We start from the raw sequence: 22500 nt of genomic DNA on the forward strand, positions 1-22500 counted from the left end.
CCCTATCAACTATTGGTGATCTCGGAACACTGGCAAGAAGAAGGTGGTCCCATGTTTTTAAAAATAAGGACAAATCGCCACAGTTCTAAAAGGGGAGCAGCGTACGGTTACCTTACAACAGTACATGCATTATTGCCTGCCCGTGATGTTTAAAGCTTGGCGCTAAACACGGGTACTTGATGCTACTCCATTGAAATGTCCCGTTTTACACAGCTTCCAAATCAATCGAATTTTTCACAAATTAGGATGTCTGTCTGATATTTCGTTCACTATATTTTCCTGAATTGGCCCCGTTCGACGTTTTCCAGTTTTTAAATCTAAAGAAAAAGCTCCGAGAAAACCGTTACGAGAGCCCTGATGTTGCTGTCTGAGAGTAAACGAGGGTCATTGAGGGTATCGGCAAAAACACTCGCGCCGTCACTTTTGAAAGGTATTTCTACAAAATGTGTGTCGCAGCTCAGGAAGGATCCCTCGAGAAAATGGCGTGGTCAAATTAACGGTGAGCTGTGCGCTAATATGAGATTCTAAGGACTTCCAGAACAGCCCTCGTAGAACCTTACCGTATAAGGGGGTAAAGACACTGGTGATTTGTATTTCTTCAAACCGGTGTCTTGTGCCTTTGCTTGTTCCAAGCTTTAAATGAGAGTTCCTGAGTATGATATCCCCACACGTTTTTTTTAATTTTTTTTGATAAATGTCTTTGATGACGTCATATCCGGCTTTTTGTGAAAGTTGAGGCAGCACTGTCACGCTCTCATTTTTCAACCAATTTTGTTGACATTTTGGTCAAGCAATTTTCGACGAAGGCCGGACTTTGGTATTGCATTTCAGCTTGGAAGCTTAAAAATTAATTGATGAGTTTGATCATTAAAGTTGTCATTAAAATCGATTTTTCGCAAACAGATTTAAAATTGATTGCATTGTATTTCTCATCTTCTCCTGAATTCAAAAACATATAGATATGTCATGTTTACTCTAACAATATGCTCAGAATGAAAGGAAATAGGTTCAGTAAGTACTATGGACGCGTGCTTCGCGGCGGAGAGCGTGACCCGTCTCGGTCTTCGGAATGGTTAGCCGAGACTATCTGAATGTAGTCTCGGCGATGATTGGTTTGTGGTGTTGATCTTGACTAAATGTTTTTATATCGCTTCACGCGACTTGTTTTTTGTTGTTGATTTTCCCGCCTCGTAGACTCTCGGTTTGATATGCTCTCTCTCTCTCTCACTTTTCCTGTCCCCCCTCTCTCTCTCTTTAGTTATTGCAACATGTTTCTCAGTACCCCGTCGGCATCTTGCAAGCGAGTTTAATCCACGATTTTAAGATACGTTAATTATTTGTATCTAAGTGTTTGTCTGTCTGTCTACTTAAAAAGACCACTGGGTCGACGTATTAGTAAATCGAACGGTTTTTTTTGTCCACAATTAAACGTTCAAATGAACTACAATTCTGTTTTTTATTTGTTTTCTCTGCACCGCTCATATGTGTCTTCTTCTTCTTCGTTCATAGGCTGAAACTCCCACGTTCACACATGTTTTTGCACGAGTGGATTTTACGTGTACGACCATTTTTACCCCGCCATTCAGGCAGCATACGCCGATTTCGAGAGAAGGATGCTGGGTATTTTCGTGTTTCTATATCCCACCGAACTCTGACATAGATTACAGGATCTTTTGTGTGCGCACTTGGTCTTGTCCTTGTGTGTACACACGAAGGGGGATAAGGCACTAGCCGGTCTGCACATAAGTTGACCTGGGAGATCGGAAAAATCTCCACCCTTAACCCACCAGGCGGCCGCGGCCGGGATTTGAACTCAAGACCTTCCGATTAGGAGGCCGATGTCTTATCCACTAAGCCACTGCGACCGTCGCTCATATGTTTATCTCCGGATTTTGTCATGATGCTGAAGAACAAATGAATCAAAGCCACTTGCGGATTTGTCACCTCAAATAGTCAAACAATAAATAGCGAACGACGAAGAAGAAGAAGAAGAAACAAGTCGCGTAAGGCGAAAATACAATATTTAGTCAAGTAGCTGTCGAACTCACAGAATGAAACTGAACGCAACGCAACGCAGCAAGACCGTATACTCGTAGCATCGTCACTCCACCGCCCGTGGCAAAGGCAGTGTCCGTGGAATTGACAAGAAGAGCGGGGTATTCGTTGCGCTGAGAAGGATAGCACGCTTTTCTGTACCTCTCTTCGTTTTAACTTTCTGAGCGTGTTTTTAATCCAAACATATCATATCTATATATTTTTGGAATCAGGAACCGACAAGGAATAAGATGAAAGTGTTTTTAAATTGATTTCGAAAAAAAAATTTTGATAATAATTTTTATATACTGTTCAAAAAAAGAAACGCATAGTTGCTACTTGCCAAATTTGTTTTATTTTTCGAAAAAATTAACAGAAAATCCAATATTTAGATTATTTGTTTGAAATTTGGTATGGACACAGTTGAATGCACACACAGTTCATTTGCATCTTCAAATCAATCAGTCAATCAATACGATTGGGTGCCGAGGCTGTCAAGTCAGTAGGGGGTGTGACTGCCTTGAGCAGCAACAACTGCCCGGCACTTTCTGGGCATGGACTGGATCAGATGCCGGATATCTTGCTGTGGGATGGTGTCCCACTCCTCCTGAAGTGCCTGCAATAGATCGCGGTGATTTGCCGGCGCTTCTTCTCGCCTGCGCACACGTCTGTCCAATTCATCCCAGAGGTGTTCTATCGGGTTCATGTCTGGCGACATGGATGGCCAGGGAAGCACCTGGACATGGTGGTCGGTGAGGAACTGGGTGGTGAGTCGTGCTGTGTGCGGGCGAGCATTGTCCTGCTGGAATATGGCATCCTGGTCAGCCAGAAGAGGAAGGGCGTGTGGGCGCAGAATTTCCTCCACGTATCGCTGGGCAGTTATGCGCCCTTGGACGTGCACCAGGGTGCTCCTTCCAGCGGTATTGATCGCCCCCCCACACCATGACGCCTCCACCACCATGAACGGGTGCCTCATCCACACAGTTGGGCGCGTAACGTTCGTTTACTCTCCGGTAGACCCTCCTCCGACCATCATGTCGCTGGAGCAGGAAGTAGGACTCGTCGCTGAACCACACGTGTCTCCAGTGATTCCGGACGGTCCAGCGAAGGTGCTGGTTGCCCCACTGCACTCGGTTCTGGCGATGGCGGCGGGTGAGGACAGCTCCTCTGTGAGGTCTGCGAGCTCTCAAACCAGCTTCATGCAGGCGGTTCCGCACGGTCTGGTCCGATAATCGGTGTGGCCCGGGGAGAGCCTGGACAGAAGATGAGGCCGACAGGAAACGATTCCGGAGGTGGCGGAGCCGTATGAAGCGGTCGTGAGCAGCAGTTGTCGCCCTTGGTCTTCCCGCTCGTGGCAAGTCAGCAACTGAGCCAGTGGCTTGAAACCTGACCCACAGTCTACTGATGGTGCTCTGGGACACGTGGAAGTGCCTGGCGATTGCACTTTGACTTTGGCCTGCTTGTAAACGACCCAATGCAATTTGGCGGTCTTCTCTGCTCAATCGGGCCATCTTTCGTCGCTGAATTGTCGTCTGATTTCTTTGTGGCGAACAATCCGCTTTTATGGGTTTTGGAAGACATGGTGAGAGCTCAATATTCCCCGAGTTTCACGAGATTACACTGAAGCATGACGAGTGGTCATGCCAAATGAGCAATTGTGACATTGTAGCCACTGATAACGCATGCGTCACGTGCAGAGCTCACTTGTGGCAATGGACGAAAGGTCGACGACCAGATAAACATTTTCTGCAGTTTGGTGGATATCCTTGTAGCCATATAACTAAATTAACCAAATATTACAAGCTATGCGTTTCTTTTTTTGAACAGTATATATTTAATTTTCAGAGCTTGTTTGTAATCCGAATATAACATATTTATATGTTTTTGGAATCAGCAAATGATGGAGAATAAGATAAACGTAAATTTGGATCGTTTTATAAAGTTTTATTTTTTTTTACAATTTTCAGATTTTTAATGACCAAAGTCATTAATTAATTTTTAAGCCACCAAGCTGAAATGCAATGCCGAAGTCTGGGCTTTGTCGAAGATTACTTGACCAAAATTTCAACCAATTTGGTTGAAAAATGAGGGCGTGACAGTGCCGCCTCAACTTTCACAAAAAGCCGGATATGACGTCATCAAAGACATTTATCAAAAAAATGAAAAAAACGTTCGGGGATTTCATACCCAGGAACTCTCATGTCAAATTTCATAAAGATCGGTCCAGTAGTTTAGTCTGAATCGCTCTACACACACACACAGACAGACAGACAGACACACACACACACACGCACATACACCACGACCCTCGTTTCGATTCCCCCTCGATGTTAAAATATTTAGTCAAAACTTGACTAAATATAAAAACAATAAATGTCAATAAGCGCGTTTCCAGTATCACACGCACACACTATCAAAATATGAAATCAGTGATAACAGGCTAGGGTGAATATTATTTGTCACGTTGGACGGGGCAATTTATTTGCCAGTGTGTATAAAGAGAGACATTTTTGAACGTATCCAGAAGAAGACTGTTGGGGTATTTTCTTTACATATCTGCAGCTCCTTCGCTAGGCACAACAGAACGTCGGTAAGTGTGAAATACGCAATTAATGCAAGAACAATCTCATGCTAACTACCAACAATTGATACAATAATGTCATCATACAACTTTGATTGTATACCGTAGAAAAAAACCTTTTTGTGTTCAAATTTTTTTTTCTCACTCTTCACGGACAGTTACAGGGGAATCAAATGAAGATTCTCTTCTACGCAGAGAGCCTACCGCAGAAATGGGGTTTTCTCTTTTGCATAGAAGTTTGAGAGTTCTTCTCCGTTGTATGCCAAGAGACTGTCTGATGAGAGCTTCTCAGCTCGAAACAGGACCTGGTAGCGGTCTTGATTGAACAAAACAAACGGACCTTTTCAGGCTCAGCACTGTTTGCAATCCTTTCGAGATTGTTAACTGTCCTCGGGTTATTCAAGTGAAAGGCCTTAAATGGCATATAAAGTTTGAATAAAATGACACCGGAATCGATGTTTTAGTTGGGGTACGAAAATCTGTATTCACAAGGAAACATGATGTCGCGCGGCCTCTCCTTGGCCCGTGACAAAAAGTGCAATCGGTGTTTTTTTCTTCAGATTTCAGAAGGAATTATGATGTGGTGCGGCATTTCGTTCTTTGCGGTGCTGTTGGTCACCATTCCGCCTGGCCTACACGCCGGCCATAACCAGGTTCAGGAAGTTCTTGACAAGGTGACTGCAATCCAGGGAAACCTGACGACGGATTTGGGACTGATCAAGGAAAGGACAGAAAACATACCGCAGAGGCTTTCTGCCATTGACAAAAAGCTAGTAGACCTGCAAAGTAAGTGTGGACTTGAAAATCAGATCTTGGCAATCGTTTTTTTAAATAATTTTAACCAAAGCGAAGGAGGAAATCTCGATTCTCTCACGAAGAAAAATTCAACATATACCGTATTTTAAAGCTGAGGATTATCGTCAAAACAAAACCAACTGACTTTTAAAAATAGTGTATCAACGCTGTGCAGCTTTGGGTCATCTTTGAATACAAAGTTGGTTAGTTGGTAGATTTTTGGTTTTCTTTTAAAAAAGATGAAGGGGTAAGCGTTTAAACGGCAGTACCATTTCATGCTGGCAAAAGTGATTTTTGTAAAGAATGTTATTTCTCTTTTTACATTCAGTCAAGTTTTTAACGTAGAGGGGGGAATCGAGACGAGGGTCGTGGTGTGTATGTGTGTGTGTGTGTGTGTGTGTGTGTGTGTGTGTGTGTGTGTGTGTGTGTCTGTGTGTGTGTGTGTGTGTGTGTGTGTGTAGAGCGATTCAGAGAACACCACTGGACCGATCTTCATGAAACTTGACATGAAAGATCCAGACGTTTTTTTATATTTTTTTTTTTATAAATGTCTTTGATGACGTCATATCCGGCTTTTTGTGAAAGTTGAGGCGGCACTGTCACGCTCTCATTTTTCAACCAAATTGGTTGAAATTTTGGTCAAGTAATCTTCGACAAAGCCCGGACTTTGGTATTGCATTTCAGCTTGGAGGCTTAAAAATTAATTAATGAGTTTGCTCATTAAAGTTGTCATTAAAATCGATTTTTCGCAAACAGATTTAAAATTGATTGCATCGTATTTTTCATCACATTCTGAACCTAAAAATATATACATATGTCATGTTTACTCTTAAAATGTGATCACAATTAACGAAAATCGATTAATTAGTCTTACGATAAAAAAATTAAGAAATCGATCCAAAAATGATTTCATCTTATTCTTTATCATTTCCTGATTCCAAAAACAGATAGATATGACAGGTTGTATTCAAAACAAGCTCAGAAAGTTTAACAAGAATACAGAAAAGCGCGCTTTCCTGCTTAGCACAATACGCTACCGCGCTATACTGGCGTGTTAATTTCACTGCGTTTTGCACGTGGGAGGTGAGCGATTTCCTTCTTGCGGGGATTGACGAAGCTGTACTGTCTTGGTGAAAAAATACAGTGCGTTCAGTTTCATTCCGCGAGTTCGACAGCTTGACTAAATGTAGTAATTTCGCCTTACGCGACTTCGTTGTAGATCTACTAGGTGGACCGTTTCAAAGAACTCGAGGTTGTTATTTTGTTGTTGTTATTCAACTGCTAAACACGCTGTTGTGATTCAATCTCTATTTAACTCTAAGAATACCGACACCAATTAATTCTCAACAAACCAACATGACTTCTATGTGTGTTCTATTTTCAATGTCTGTATTTTGAAGAAACGTGTACAAGCCGCCAAACCTGCACGGACCGCTTACTCAAACTGGACAACGGCTACTACCTGGCGTTTCGCATCACACCTGGCATCCAGTCTTCAGCTTATCAGAAGTTCGTAGCGGTGGGAAAAAGCGACGACCCGGACTGCCTGGTAGTCCAGAATGTTCCAGAAGGCTGCAAGACGACGGACGGACGCCGCTTCTGTGACCGCCATTACCGCAGCAGACTAATTGACTTGTGGGACCAACTGCCCATCTTGAGGGTATGTTGTGGGGAATAGCTAGAATGTGTGAGACTTTTTATGAGTTTATGTCAAAGGACAGACCGGTGAGGCAAACTGTTGATCAGTTATAGGTTATTCATTGGAATATCAATCTGATCATTAGTTAAGACACCGTTAACAGATACTCATTTTGTTGCGTTGTTTTAGAAGAAGGACGCTGTGGGTAAAACTCTCTATCGTCGTAAGCTCTGTACACAGATAAAAGAAGCCTGCAATTAACCTTGAACTATTGCCAATGATTGATGTTAATCATGAGAGACAAACTTGGCTCACTACTGAACAAAACCAAGATGAAGCAAAATAATCGAAGGCCTTTTTTACCGGAGCAAGTTCCCGGACTTGTGGAGAAAGCTTCCAGGTGGTCAACAAACTATTGTCAGTGAGATATATGTTACTACATGTCTGCATGTTATTTTGTAGGTTCGCGTTGGCGTTTACAAGGACAATGTGGAACAGCGTTTCTTTGAGTTCAACGGTAAAAACTCGAACTACGACAACTGGTTCAGCCAAAGCCGGTTGATCAAAAGTTCTTACACAGACTTGTCTGCTGCTACCCGGCCACAGCCAAACTTCTTTTCAATTGCAGGGTATGTATACTTTGTTGCCATTGTTTTTAACTTTTTTGCCATCCAACATGTTCGTTTCCGATTCGCTGTTCTACTGCATTACATGTTTGCTGAATGATGGACCTTGTTACGATCTTGCTTGCTTACAAGATGGTGATTGGTCGCCAGTTGTTGCAGTTTCCAAGGGCGCCTTTCTGTATGGATCTTTGCAATGACAAACAGACCAACACTTATGATGCAGATAACACAAGAAGCTTTGTTTGAAGCGTCAAATTTGTTGTCAAGCGCCTTGCCAGCGCGTCTCTTTAAACACTTTGAGATCATTTCATTATCTGTATCATAAATGTGTGTCTGTCTGTCCACTTAAAAAGACCTCTGGGTCAAAGTACAGGGAATAAAACGCTGTGTTTTGTCATCAATAAAACGTTCCAGTAATCTACAATTCTTGTTTTTCGATTCTTCATTTTATATGACAAACTTGCGTTATCTCCTTCTTTTCCCATACTACTTAATGGCGTAATAAGCAACAAGAAGTGTTTATGTTATATAACCGGCACGGTTGGCCTAGTGGTAAGGCGTCCGCCCCGTGATCGGGAGGTCGTGGGTTCGAACCCCGGCCGGGTCACACCTAAGACTTTAAAATTGGCAATCTAGTGGCTGCTCCGCCTGGCGTCTGGCATTATGGGGTTAGTGCTAGGACTGGTTGGTCCGGTGTCAGAATAATGTGACTGGGTGAGACATGAAGCCTGTGCTGCGACTTCTGTCTTGTGTGTGGCGCACGTTATATGTCAAAGCAGCACCGCCCTGATATGGCCCTTCGTGGTCGGCTGGGCGTTAAGCAAACAAACAAACAAATATGTTATATAAATCCTGGGTTTACCTTGATAACTTCAGCACAGATATCTTCTTGGCCAGTGGCATTTCGCTTTTTGCGAGATCTAATGAGGACAACGAGTACGTTATGTGGTGTCACTTTTGCAATGGCTTTGTATGCAACGCCCATGTACGTGTGTATGTACGTGTGTGTGTGTGTGTATGTGTGTGTGTGTGTATGTGTGTGTGTGTGTGTGTACTATGTGTGTGTGTGTGTGTGTGAGTACTATGTGTGTGTGTGTGTGTGTGTACTATGTGTGTGTGTGTGTGTACTATGTGTGTGTGTGTGTACTATGTGTGTGTGTGTGTGTGTACTATGTGTGTGTGTGTGTGTGTACTATGTGTGTGGGTGTGTGTGTGTGTGTGTACTATGTGTGTGTGTACTGTGTGTGTGTACTATGTGTGTGTGTGTGTGTGTGTACTATGTGTGTGTGTGTGTGTGTGTGTACTATGTGTGTGTGTGTGTGTGTGTACTATGTGTGTGTGTGTGTGTGTGTGTACTATGTGTGTGTGTGTGTGTGTGTACTATGTGTGTGTGTGTGTGTGTGTACTATGTGTGTGTGTGTGTGTGTACTATGTGTGTGTGTGTGTGTGTGTACTATGTGTGTGTGTGTGTGTGTACTATGTGTGTGTGTGTGTGTGTACTATGTGTGTGTGTGTGTGTGTGTGTATTATGTGTGTGTGTGTACTATGTGTGTGTGAGTGTGTGTGTGAGTGTGTGTGTGTACTATGTGTGTGTGTGTGTACTATGTGTGTGTGTGTGTGTGTGTGTACTATGTGTGTGTGTGTGTGTGTACTATGTGTGTGTGTGTACTATGTGTGTGTGTGTGTGTGTGTGTGTACTATGTGTGTGTGTATGTGTGTGTGTACTATGTGTGTGTGTGTGTGTACTATGTGTGTGTGTGTGTGTGTGTGTGTGTGTACTATGTGTGTGTGTGTGTGTGTACTATGTGTGTGTGTGTGTGTGTGTGTACTATGTGGGTGTGTGTGTGTGTGTGTGTACTATGTGTGTGTGTACTGTGTGTGTGTACTATGTGTGTGTGTGTGTGTGTGTGTGTACTATGTGTGTGTGTGTGTGTACTATGTGTGTGTGTGTGTGTGTGTGTACTATGTGTGTGTGTGTGTGTGTGTGTACTATGTGTGTGTGTGTGTGTGTGTACTATGTGTGTGTGTGTGTGTGTGTGTACTATGTGTGTGTGTGTGTGTACTATGTGTGTGTGTGTGTGTGTACTATGTGTGTGTGTGTGTGTGTACTATGTGTGTGTGTGTGTGTACTATGTGTGTGTGTGTGTGTGTGTGTGTGTGTACTATGTGTGTGTGTGTGTGTGTGTGTACTATGTGTGTGTGTGTGTGTGTACTATGTGTGTGTGTGTGTGTGTGTGTGTGTGTACTATGTGTGTGTGTGTGTGTGTGTACTATGTGTGTGTGTGTGTGTGTGTGTGTGTGTGTGTGTACTATGTGTGTGTGTGTGTGTGTACTATGTGTGTGTGTGTGTGTGTGTGTACTATGTGTGTGTGTACTGTGTGTGTGTACTATGTGTGTGTGTGTGTGTGTGTGTACTATGTGTGTGTGTGTACTATGTGTGTGTGTGTGTGTGTGTGTACTATGTGTGTGTGTACTGTGTGTGTGTACTATGTGTGTGTGTGTGTGTGTACTATGTGTGTGTGTGTGTACTATGTGTGTGTGTACTGTGTGTGTGTACTATGTGTGTGTGTGTGTGTCTGTACTATGTGTGTGTGTGTGTGTGTACTATGTGTGTGTGTGTGTGTGTGTGTACTATGTGTGTGTGTGTGTGTGTGTACTATGTGTGTGTGTGTGTGTGTGTACTATGTGTGTGTGTGTGTGTGTGTGTGTGTACTATGTGTGTGTGTGTGTGTGTGTGTACTATGTGTGTGTGTGTGTGTGTGTACTATGTGTGTGTGTGTGTACTATGTGTGTGTGTGTGTGTGTACTATGTGTGTGTGTGTGTGTACTATGTGTGTGTGTGTACTATGTGTGTGTGTGTGTGTGTGTGTGTACTATGTGTGTGTGTGTGTGTGTACTATGTGTGTGTGTGTACTATGTGTGTGTGTGTGTGTGTGTGTGTGTGTGTACTATGTGTGTGTGTGTGTGTGTACTATGTGTGTGTGTGTGTGTGTGTGTGTACTATGTGTGTGTGTGTGTGTGTGTGTACTATGTGTGTGTGTGTGTGTGTGTGTGTGTACTATGTGTGTGTGTGTGTGTGTGTGTACTATGTGTGTGTGTGTGTGTGTACTATGTGTGTGTGTGTGTGTGTGTGTGTACTATGTGTGTGTGTGTGTGTGTGTACTATGTGTGTGTGTGTGTGTGTGTGTACTATGTGTGTGTGTGTGTGTGTGTGTGTACTATGTGTGTGTGTGTGTGTGTGTACTATGTGTGTGTGTGTGTACTATGTGTGTGTGTGTGTGTGTGTGTGTACTATGTGTGTGTGTACTGTGTGTGTGTACTATGTGTGTGTGTGTGTGTGTACTATGTGTGTGTGTGTGTGTACTATGTGTGTGTGTGTGTGTGTGTGTACTATGTGTGTGTGTGTGTGTGTGTACTATGTGTGTGTGTGTGTGTACTATGTGTGTGTGTGTGTGTGTACTATGTGTGTGTGTGTGTGTGTGTGTACTATGTGTGTGTGTGTGTGTGTGTACTATGTGTGTGTGTGTGTGTGTGTACTATGTGTGTGTGTGTGTGTGTACTATGTGTGTGTGTGTGTGTGTGTACTATGTGTGTGTGTGTGTGTACTATGTGTGTGTGTGTGTACTATGTGTGTGTGTGTGTGTGTGTGTGTGTGTGTACTATGTGTGTGTGTGTGTACTATGTGTGTGTGTGTGTGTGTGTACTATGTGTGTGTGTGTGTGTGTGTGTGTGTGTGTACTATGTGTGTGTGTGTGTGTGTACTATGTGTGTGTGTGTGTGTGTACTATGTGTGTGTGTACTGTGTGTGTGTACTATGTGTGTGTGTGTGTGTGTGTACTATGTGTGTGTGTGTGTGTGTGTGTGTACTATGTGTGTGTGTGTGTGTGTGTACTATGTGTGTGTGTGTGTACTATGTGTGTGTGTGTGTGTGTGTGTGTGTGTGTGTACTATGTGTGTGTGTGTGTGTGTGTGTGTGTGTGTACTATGTGTGTGTGTGTGTGTACTATGTGTGTGTGTGTGTGTGTGTGTACTATGTGTGTGTGTGTGTGTGTGTGTACTATGTGTGTGTGTGTGTGTGTGTGTACTATGTGTGTGTGTGTGTGTGTGTGTGTGTGTGTACTATGTGTGTGTGTGTGTGTGTACTATGTGTGTGTGTGTGTGTGTGTGTACTATGTGTGTGTGTGTGTGTGTGTGTACTATGTGTGTGTGTACTGTGTGTGTGTACTATGTGTGTGTGTGTGTGTGTGTACTATGTGTGTGTGTGTGTGTACTATGTGTGTGTGTGTGTGTGTGTGTATACTATGTGTGTGTGTGTGTGTGTGTGTGTGTGTGTACTATGTGGGTGTGTGTGTGTGTGTGTACTATGTGTGTGTGTACTGTGTGTGTGTACTATGTGTGTGTGTGTGTGTGTGTACTATGTGTGTGTGTGTGTGTGTGTGTGTGTGTGTGTACTATGTGTGTGTGTGTGTGTGTGTACTATGTGTGTGTGTGTGTGTGTGTACTGTGTGTGTGTGTGTGTGTGTGTACTATGTGTGTGTGTGTGTGTACTATGTGTGTGTGTGTGTGTGTACTATGTGTGTGTGTGTGGTGTTACGCATTATAGTAACATTGGATTTTATTTCCATGGGTGACACCCTTAAGTCATTTCCTTGCGAGACGGAACGCCGTAAAGAGAGATGACGTCAAAAGCGTGACGTCAAAAAGGAAGAATGACACAGAGGAAAACACGAGGTTGGAAATGGTTATGATAGATCTCTACGCCTACACCGTAGGAAAGATCATTAGATTTGCAAATTCATACGATGATTTCTATCAATAAAGACTTGAGATATTTGTCTTTTGTACTTCGCGTTAAAAGATGTATGGAAGAGTTGTTTTATTGAATTGTTTTGAGACACGTGCGAAGGCCTATATTCGTAGCGTAGAGTTTTACTTTGAGTCCATTCACCAAGATCAGTTGATTCTCGTTCCATTTTGGAGAACAATTCAAGTTTTTTTTCTCGGGAGTTATATTTCATCACAAACCTGAATTATGCAGGTAAGAAACTGCTAAAGTAGGAAAAAGGGAAGTAATAATATCGTTCTTCATTTCAGAAGTAGAGCGGCACATTTTCATCCCTACGTTCATCTGTTTTGTGTGTTTCAAAGGCGAAGCAGTTGGACGAAATCCAAAATTCCATTGTTTGTAAGTAACGGTCAGAATGATTAGATAGATGTTAGGCTCATAAAGCTGATGATAACATGTTGTTTTCACTTTGATCGACAGGTTTAGATGCTGTTTAGATGCTGTTTAGATGCTGGTTAGACGCTCGTGTAGATGCAAGCTGGAGATGAATCGGACGCCAACTGAGAGAGAGATGGAACCGTGTTAAAGAACTGATATCACCGTTCACCCCATCGCCGAGATATCCAGGGCATCATCATCGTCATTCACCTCATCGTCGAAGACATCAAGGGCATCCTCAACATCGTTCGTCACATCATCAAGGACATCATCATCACCGTTGAACTCATCGTCAAGACATTAAACTTTAAAGACATCATCTTCATCACCGACGCCGTGTATAAACACTCCGAGAGCTTACAGTCGCTCATTTCGGCAAGATCAAACCTCTCACACCTGATCCTTGACCTGTAGTGCCGAGTACGTCGATGCATGAAGATGAGTAACCAAATTAAAGCCGTTTTTCACTCATTGTAGTTGTGTTCGTCCAGTTGCTTCCAGTGTTTATTCTTTCTGTCGATACTTTTGAGTCTGTCTATCGTTCAATTAAGTTAAAAGAAACCACGCATATCACTAACTATAAAAGCGAACAGCCGCCAAATAATCATACCCTAGACAACATTAACAAAATTCGAGATTCAATCTTGAAAGAGCCGGACACGTGAAAATCCTCCCATCGGATTGTGACATATTGGTTGCCTCGTCCGGGATAGGCTATTTCGTTTAGATACATGTGAAGAAATTGTCTTGTGTGGTTTGTGTGTATTCATTGATCATTCATTAGTTAAGTAATTAGTATATGTTTATTCGTGTATTTATTTAAAGGAAAACTATAGTGTAGTATGGGTAAAAACTCACTGTAGATCACATCCTTAATGAAGGTAAACTAAATAACACAACCTTACTGAAGGTAAAAACAAAATGTAACTCTCGAAGAAAAACAAAACAAAACTGGAAAGTGAAAGTTAGATCACTTTCATCTACCTGTAGATCTAGTTCTAGCAGGTAGGATTAGTTGGCAACATTCTGTTGGGGAACGGCTCAAATTCCTTTCTAAGTAGAACCAACGAAACAAAAAGGAAGTCGAAATGGAGATATTTCGCAAAAACATTTTGAACTAGTTTATTTACGTTCACGCACATGGGAAAAGTCATTTGACTATTTGTGGTGACAGATTCAATGGACAGAGTCTGAGTATCTAGCTAATAAACTATTCATAATATTGAAGATCACGGATACTTTCTTAGTGTTGAAATTAGCTACTTCAATTAGTTCTAAGAAATTTTCTGGATAGAAACCGTGGGATCTTTATATACGTTGGATTACGTATGGTGATAGACTAGAGTGATAATACTGGGAGTCGAGCCGCAGTTGTATTGACCACTCTAGGTCACAGAACGAATGTTTACGAGTTGACAGTAACATTGTTCAGTTACAGTTTGTAATAACTGATTTTTTCCATAAATGCGAAGTAGGTTCGAGATAGTCTGTGATGAGATAAATTCCATGCACAGTACCCGATATAGAAACTTCGCACGTCCTCAAATTTGGAGTGAAGGCGTGTGGTGAGACTGACGTAGAAAGCCAGACGGGTAAGATGGCTACTTCAGTGGATGCAGCCCTGGAAGCGACGAGGATTTTGATGGATAAAGGGAAGTTACTTGGTTTGGAGGGATCTGAGTTGCGTGATTTTGTTCTGGAATGTGAGCGTGAGAATGGTGAACGTGCGGAGCGTGCACGTGAACGTGCTGAACGTGCGGAAATTGCCGATGCTGAACGTAAACGCGCCGACGCTGAACGTGAACGTGAACGTGAACGTGCCGACCGTGTTGAACGTGAAAGAGAAGAACGCGAGCAACAAACTCGACTCGAGGAGTTGAGGATTCAGGTCGAATTAGCTCGCGCAACAAACTCACGCGATCGCGGAGGCGATGAAGAAGAAGGAAATCAGAACAATAACAATCACAGAAATCATAGACCTCGCGATACCGATAACTACCAACCGAAGTTACCATTCCTCGAAGACAAAGACGATGTAGAAGCGTTCCTTCTGCAATTTGAACGTCATGCTGAAGCATCACACTGGGACCCTAACACTTGGTCTGTACGTTTGTCCGCACTGCTAAAAGGTAAAGCACGCACTGCTTACACCAAGATGAAAGTCGCTGATGCACGCGACTACGCATTGCTCAGAAAGACTTTGCTGGAAAGATTTCAGATTACCGCGGAAACATACAGACAAAGATTCAGAAACACACGGAAAGAAAACGCTGACTCGTACAAAGAGTTCATTACTCAGATTTCCTTGTTCCTCGATCGCTGGGTTGAAATGTCCAATATCGGAGAAAGTTTCGATGATTTCAAAGACCTCATACTGACGGAACAAGTGTATGAAAGCATGCCTACTGAACTCGTCACGTACGTGAAGGATAGAAAACCAAACAGCATTGATGACGTGATCGACACCGTAACTCTCTACGAAGAAAACCGACCCAAAGAAAGCCGTAGACATGGGAAGAAACCTGAAGAGAGAGGACACAAGGCAACACACGGGACGAATTCCACAAACAAGGACAAGGACGAAGGAAATAAAAGCAGAACCAGCGTCAAATGTTTCAGATGTGGAAAATTGGGCCATTTCAAGAAGGATTGTCGCCAGCCTCCGAAAGATGAATCAGCCAGTGCCGCATTTCAAGACGAGAATGACGTCGAGGGGAATGCGACACATGATCAACTGTGCGACAAATGTGTTCACAAGAAATTCACCAAACTGTCCCAAATCGTAGTTGAAGGCCAGGTAGTCACTGCTTTCCGCGACACCGGAAGCACCTCTACGATTGTTGATTCCAACTAGTACCAGCTAGCAAGATTACTACGCGCACAAAAGAAACGTCTTTGGCGAAGAAATCAGTGAAAGAGAATTTATCGGTCGCACACGTTTACATGGACACGCCGTACTTCGTGGGAGAAACCGAAGTTAGCGTCATGGAGAATCCTGTCCATCCTGTGTTGATTGGAAACTCGATGGGTGTAGGATCGGAGAAAATCGAGACACCTGTATATCCAGTCCGTGAGACCGTAATCCCTGAAACCACTGCAACAGCCGTTACCCGAGGACAAGAAAAACGTGAAGAGGAGGGGAATGCGTCAATTCCCAGTTTTCCTATGGAAGGAAAGATCTTCACCGTTGCTGATCTAAAGAGAGAACAGCAAGACGACAAAAGCCTTGAGAAATTACATGTGTTGGCACGAACGAATGTAACTCGAGGGCGAGTTCAGTTCATCTATGACAAGGACGTGTTATATCGCCAATACAGTGACAAGCAAGGAAAGGACCACCGACAAGTAGTAGTACCTCACAAGATGCGAGCAAAGGTATTGTCCACCGGACACGATACGGCGATGTCGGGCCATCTCGGACAGAAGAAATCAAGAGAACGGATTTGGCAAGATTTTTTTTGGCCGGGGATCGTGGGTGACATCAAACGCTACTGCAGTTCTTGTGACGTGTGCCAACGTACTATGCCAAAAGGACGGACGAGGAAGGTACCTCTGGGAAAGATGCCTCTGATTGAAACTCCGTTCAAGCGTGTAGCCGTTGACATAGTAGGACCAATCAAACCCATGTCTGAGACAAAGAAGCAGTATATCCTAGTGATGGTGGATTTCGCGACCAGATATCCTGAAGCTGTTGCTCTCAAAGACATAAAGGCAGAAACCGTGGCTGACGCGCTATGGACATTCTGGACAAGATTGGGACTTCCAGAAGAAGTATTGACCGACAACGGAGCGCAGTTCACCAGCGAGTTGATGACTCAAGTCAACCAACTTCTCGCAATCAAGGGATTGACAACTTCACCTTGGCATCCTCAATGCAATGGTGTTGTAGAACGTTTCAATGGAACTTTGAAAGCGATGCTCAAGAAGATGACTTTTGAACAACCGACCAAGTGGGACCAGTACTTGCCAGCACTACTGTTCGCATACCGAGAAGTTCCCCAAGATTCGCTTGGATTTTCTCCTTTCGAACTTCTGTATGGGCGGACAGTGCGTGGACCAATGCAAGTATTGCGTCAACTGTGGACGGAAGAAGAAAGCAACGACGAGATACGCACGACGGCTGAACATGTTATTGATCTGCGAAATCGCATTGAAGAAACGTGCAAGATCGCCCGCGACCATCTCGCCAAGTCAGCAATACGACAAGCTCACTTCTACGACAAGAAGACGAAGAAGAGAGAACTCATTGTCGGCACCAGAGTTTTGCTTCTACTGCCAACGAAACACAACAAGCTAGAACTTGCATGGAAGGGACCATACGTGATCGAGGAGCAGATCAACTCATTTGATTACAAGATCAAAGTGGGTCGCCAAACTCGTGTCTATCACATCAACCTTTTGCGAGAGTACCATGAACGAGAAATGATCGCTGAACCAGAGAAACTTCCAGAAGAAGTGGTGGAACAGAGCGCGATAGTCGTCGAAGATCTGGAAGAACAAGATGACGAAATATTCGCCAACATGGGACCTGATCCCAGCATACTCATTCCGTCTACAAAACGTACCGAGAATGAGAAAGATGTACATGTAGCTGACACATTGACGGCAAGACAACAACGTGAAGTCAGAGACGCATGTACAGAATTCAGCGCATCGTTGACTGATGTACCAAAAGCTACGACTCTAGAAATCTGCAACATCAAGATGACTGATGATCGACCTGTGTACGTGAAACCACGACCCATACCTCATGCGTTAGTGGACGTGGTGGAACGTGAAGTGAAGGAGATGTTGGATTTGAAGGTTATCGAACCAGCCACTTCACCCTACAACGCTCCGATAGTGATCGTGAAGAAAGCACAAGGTAAAGCAGTGCGTTTCTGCAATGATTTCAGGGAAGCAAATAAAGTCATCGAGAACGACGCTGAACCAATCACAGAACAGAAATATGCCACCGTAGAGAAAGAATGCTTAGCGACCGTCTGGGGAATCCAGAAATTTGAGCGTTATCTCTACGGAAGACATTTCATACTGGAGACGGACCATCAACCTCTTCAGTATCTACAGCGGATGAAACCAACCAATGCCAGACTGATGCGCTGGGCATTGCAACTTCAACCGTACGTCTTCACCGTGAAGATCATTCCCGGCAAAGACAACATTGGAGCAGACTACCTCAGCCGTGCTACCATGAACTGAGGGAGACCATGGCAATGGTCGTCACAACTCAGAGATACTACCTGATTGTGAAGGGAATTCTGATCATAGATCCACGGAAACAATTAGTAGAATGTTATACACATATAGTATTAATGTAACTATTATGCATGTTCATAGATTATATAAAATCTTCCTTTCCAAGGGCGTGTGTTACGCATTATAGTAACATTGGATTTTATTTCCATGGGTGACACCCTTAAGTCATTTCCTTGCGAGACGGAACGCCGTAAAGAGAGATGACGTCAAAAGCGTGACGTCAAAAAGGAAGAATGACACAGAGGAAAACACGAGGTTGGAAATGGTTATGATAGATCTCTACGCCTACACCGTAGGAAAGATCATTAGATTTGCAAATTCATACGATGATTTCTATCAATAAAGACTTGAGATATTTGTCTTTTGTACTTCGCGTTAAAAGATGTATGGAAGAGTTGTTTTATTGAATTGTTTTGAGACACGTGCGAAGGCCTATATTCGTAGCGTAGAGTTTTACTTTGAGTCCATTCACCAAGATCAGTTGATTCTCGTTCCATTTTGGAGAACAATTCAAGTTTTTTTTCTCGGGAGTTATATTTCATCACAAACCTGAATTATGCAGGTAAGAAACTGCTAAAGTAGGAAAAAGGGAAGTAATAATATCGTTCTTCATTTCAGAAGTAGAGCGGCACATTTTCATCCCTACGTTCATCTGTTTTGTGTGTTTCAAAGGCGAAGCAGTTGGACGAAATCCAAAATTCCATTGTTTGTAAGTAACGGTCAGAATGATTAGATAGATGTTAGGCTCATAAAGCTGATGATAACATGTTGTTTTCACTTTGATCGACAGGTTTAGATGCTGTTTAGATGCTGTTTAGATGCTGGTTAGACGCTCGTGTAGATGCAAGCTGGAGATGAATCGGACGCCAACTGAGAGAGAGATGGAACCGTGTTAAAGAACTGATATCACCGTTCACCCCATCGCCGAGATATCCAGGGCATCATCATCGTCATTCACCTCATCGTCGAAGACATCAAGGGCATCCTCAACATCGTTCGTCACATCATCAAGGACATCATCATCACCGTTGAACTCATCGTCAAGACATTAAACTTTAAAGACATCATCTTCATCACCGACGCCGTGTATAAACACTCCGAGAGCTTACAGTCGCTCATTTCGGCAAGATCAAACCTCTCACACCTGATCCTTGACCTGTAGTGCCGAGTACGTCGATGCATGAAGATGAGTAACCAAAATTAAAGCCGTTTTTCACTCATTGTAGTTGTGTTCGTCCAGTTGCTTCCAGTGTTTATTCTTTCTGTCGATACTTTTGAGTCTGTCTATCGTTCAATTAAGTTAAAAGAAACCACGCATATCACTAACTATAAAAGCGAACAGCCGCCAAATAATCATACCCTAGACAACATTAACAAAATTCGAGATTCAATCTTGAAAGAGCCGGACACGTGAAAATCCTCCCATCGGATTGTGACATGTGTGTGTGTACTATGTGTGTGTGTGTGTACTATGTGTGTGTGTGTGTGTACTATGTGTGTGTGTGTACTGTGTGTGTGTACTATGTGTGTGTGTGTGTGTGTACTATGTGTGTGTGTGTGTGTGTACTATGTGTGTGTGTGTGTGTACTATGTGTGTGTGTGTGTGTGTGTGTGTACTATGTGTGTGTGTGTGTGTGTGTACTATGTGTGTGTGTGTGTGTGTGTGTACTATGTGTGTGTGTGTGTGTGTGTACTATGTGTGTGTGTGTGTGTGTGTACTAGTGTGTGTGTGTGTGTGTGTGTGTGTGTACTATGTGTGTGTGTGTGTGTACTATGTGTGTGTGTGTGTGTACTATGTGTGTGTGTGTGTGTGTGTGTACTATGTGTGTGGGTGTGTGTGTGTGTGTGTGTGTACTATGTGTGTGTGTGTGTACTATGTGTGTGTGTGTGTGTGTGTACTATGTGTGTGTGTGTTTAGTGTGTGTGTGTGCACGAGTGTGTGTGGTGTGTGTGTGTGTGTACTATGTGTGTGTGTGTGTGTGTGTACTATGTGTGTGTGTGTGTGTGTGTGTACTATGTGTGTGTGTGTGTGTGTGTACTATGTGTGTGTGTGTGTGTGTGTGTGTACTATGTGTGTGTGTGTGTGTACTATGTGTGTGTGTGTGTGTGTGTACTATGTGTGTGTGTGTGTGTGTGTGTACTATGTGTGTGTGTGTGTGTACTATGTGTGTGTGTGTGTGTGTGTACTATGTGTGTGTGTGTGTGTGTGTGTGTACTATGTGTGTGTGTGTGTGTGTGTGTACTATGTGTGTGTGTGTGTGTGTGTGTACTATGTGTGTGTGTGTGTGTGTGTACTATGTGTGTGTGTGTGTGTGTGTGTACTAGTGTGGGTGTGTGTGTACTATGTGTGTGTGTGTGTGTGTGTGTACTATGTGTGTGTGTGTGTGTGTGTGTACTATGTGTGTGTGTGTGTGTGTGTACTATGTGTGTGTGTGTGTGTGTGTGTGTACTATGTGTGTGTGTGTGTGTGTGTGTTACTATGTGTGTGTGTGTGTGTGTGTGTACTATGTGTGTGTGTGTGTGTGTGTGTACTATGTGTGTGTGTGTGTGTACTATGTGTGTGTGTGTGTGTGTGTGTGTACTATGTGTGTGTGTGTGTGTGTGTGTACTATGTGTGTGTGTACTGTGTGTGTGTACTATGTGTGTGTGTGTGTGTGTGTGTACTATGTGTGTGTGTGTGTGTGTGTGTACTATGTGTGTGTGTGTGTGTGTGTACTATGTGTGTGTGTGTGTGTGTGTGTACTATGTGTGTGTGTGTGTGTACTATGTGTGTGTGTGTGTGTGTGTGTACTATGTGTGTGTGTGTGTGTGTGTGTACTATGTGTGTGTGTGTGTGTGTACTATGTGTGTGTGTGTGTGTGTGTGTGTACTATGTGTGTGTGTGTGTGTGTACTATGTGTGTGTGTGTGTGTGTGTGTGTGTGTGTGTGTACTATGTGTGTGTGTGTGTGTGTACTATGTGTGTGTGTGTGTGTGTGTACTATGTGTGTGTGTGTGTGTGTACTATGTGTGTGTGTGTGTGTGTGTGTGTGTGTGTGTACTATGTGTGTGTGTGTGTGTGTGTGTACTATGTGTGTGTGTGTGTGTGTGTGTGTACTATGTGTGTGTGTGTGTGTGTACTATGTGTGTGTGTGTGTGTACTATGTGTGTGTGTGTGTGTGTACTATGTGTGTGTGTGTGTGTGTGTACTGTGTGTGTGTACTATGTGTGTGTGTGTGTGTGTGTACCATGTGTGTGTGTGTGTGTGTGTGTGTGTACTGTGTGTGTGTATGTGTGTGTGTGTGTGTACTATTGTGTGTGTGTGTGTGTGTGTGTACTATGTGTGTGTGTGTGTGTGTGTACTATGTGTGTGTGTGTGTGTGTGTACTATGTGTGTGTGTGTGTGTGTACTATGTGTGTGTGTGTGTGTACTATGTGTGTGTGTGTGTGTGTGTACTATGTGTGTGTGTGTGTGTGTGTACTATGTGTGTGTGTGTGTGTGTGTGTACTATGTGTGTGTGTGTGTACTATGTGTGTGTGTGTGTGTGTGTACTATGTGTGTGTGTGTGTGTGTGTACTATGTGTGTGTGTGTGTGTACTATGTGTGTGTGTGTGTGTGTGTACTATGTGTGTGTGTGTGTGTGTGTGTACTATGTGTGTGTGTGTGTGTGTACTATGTGTGTGTGTGTGTGTACTATGTGTGTGTGTGTGTGTGTGTGTACTATGTGTGTGTGTGTGTGTACTATGTGTGTGTGTGTGTGTGTGTACTATGTGTGTGTGTGTGTGTGTGTGTGTACTATGTGTGTGTGTGTGTGTGTACTATGTGTGTGTGTGTGTGTGTGTACTATGTGTGTGTGTGTGTGTGTACTATGTGTGTGTGTGTGTGTGTGTGTGTGTACTATGTGTGTGTGTGTGTGTACTATGTGTGTGTGTGTGTGTGTGTACTATGTGTGTGTGTGTGTGTGTGTGTGTACTATGTGTGTGTGTGTGTGTGTACTATGTGTGTGTGTGTGTGTGTGTACTATGTGTGTGTGTGTGTGTGTACTATGTGTGTGTGTGTGTGTGTGTGTACTATGTGTGTGTGTGTGTGTGTACTATGTGTGTGTGTGTGTGTGTGTGTACTATGTGTGTGTGTGTGTGTGTACTATGTGTGTGTGTGTGTGTGTACTATGTGTGTGTGTGTGTGTGTACTATGTGTGTGTGTGTGTGTGTACTATGTGTGTGTGTGTGTACTATGTGTGTGTGTGTGTGTGTGTACTATGTGTGTGTGTATGTGTGTGTGTACTATGTGTGTGTGTGTGTGTGTACTATGTGTGTGTGTGTGTGTGTGTGTACTATGTGTGTGTGTGTGTGTGTGTACTATGTGT

General features: G+C 43.3%; 1 protein-coding gene across 1 annotated transcript in view; it reads left to right on the plus strand.

Moving 5' to 3' along the window:
• Nucleotides 1–4487: 4487 nt before the first annotated feature.
• Nucleotides 4488–22500, plus strand: part of LOC138951984 (uncharacterized) — a 20861-nt gene continuing 2848 nt past the window's right edge. The window contains exons 1-4 of the mRNA XM_070323554.1: nt 4488–4624; nt 5176–5401; nt 6811–7070; nt 7512–7678. Of these exons, the coding sequence (XP_070179655.1) occupies nt 5191–5401; nt 6811–7070; nt 7512–7678 (638 nt within the window). The 5' untranslated portion in view covers nt 4488–4624; nt 5176–5190. The remainder of the gene's footprint in view (nt 4625–5175; nt 5402–6810; nt 7071–7511; nt 7679–22500) is intronic.

This window comes from Littorina saxatilis, linkage group LG17 (genome assembly GCF_037325665.1).
Source record: "Littorina saxatilis isolate snail1 linkage group LG17, US_GU_Lsax_2.0, whole genome shotgun sequence".
NCBI classification, from domain to species: Eukaryota; Metazoa; Mollusca; class Gastropoda; order Littorinimorpha; family Littorinidae; genus Littorina; species Littorina saxatilis.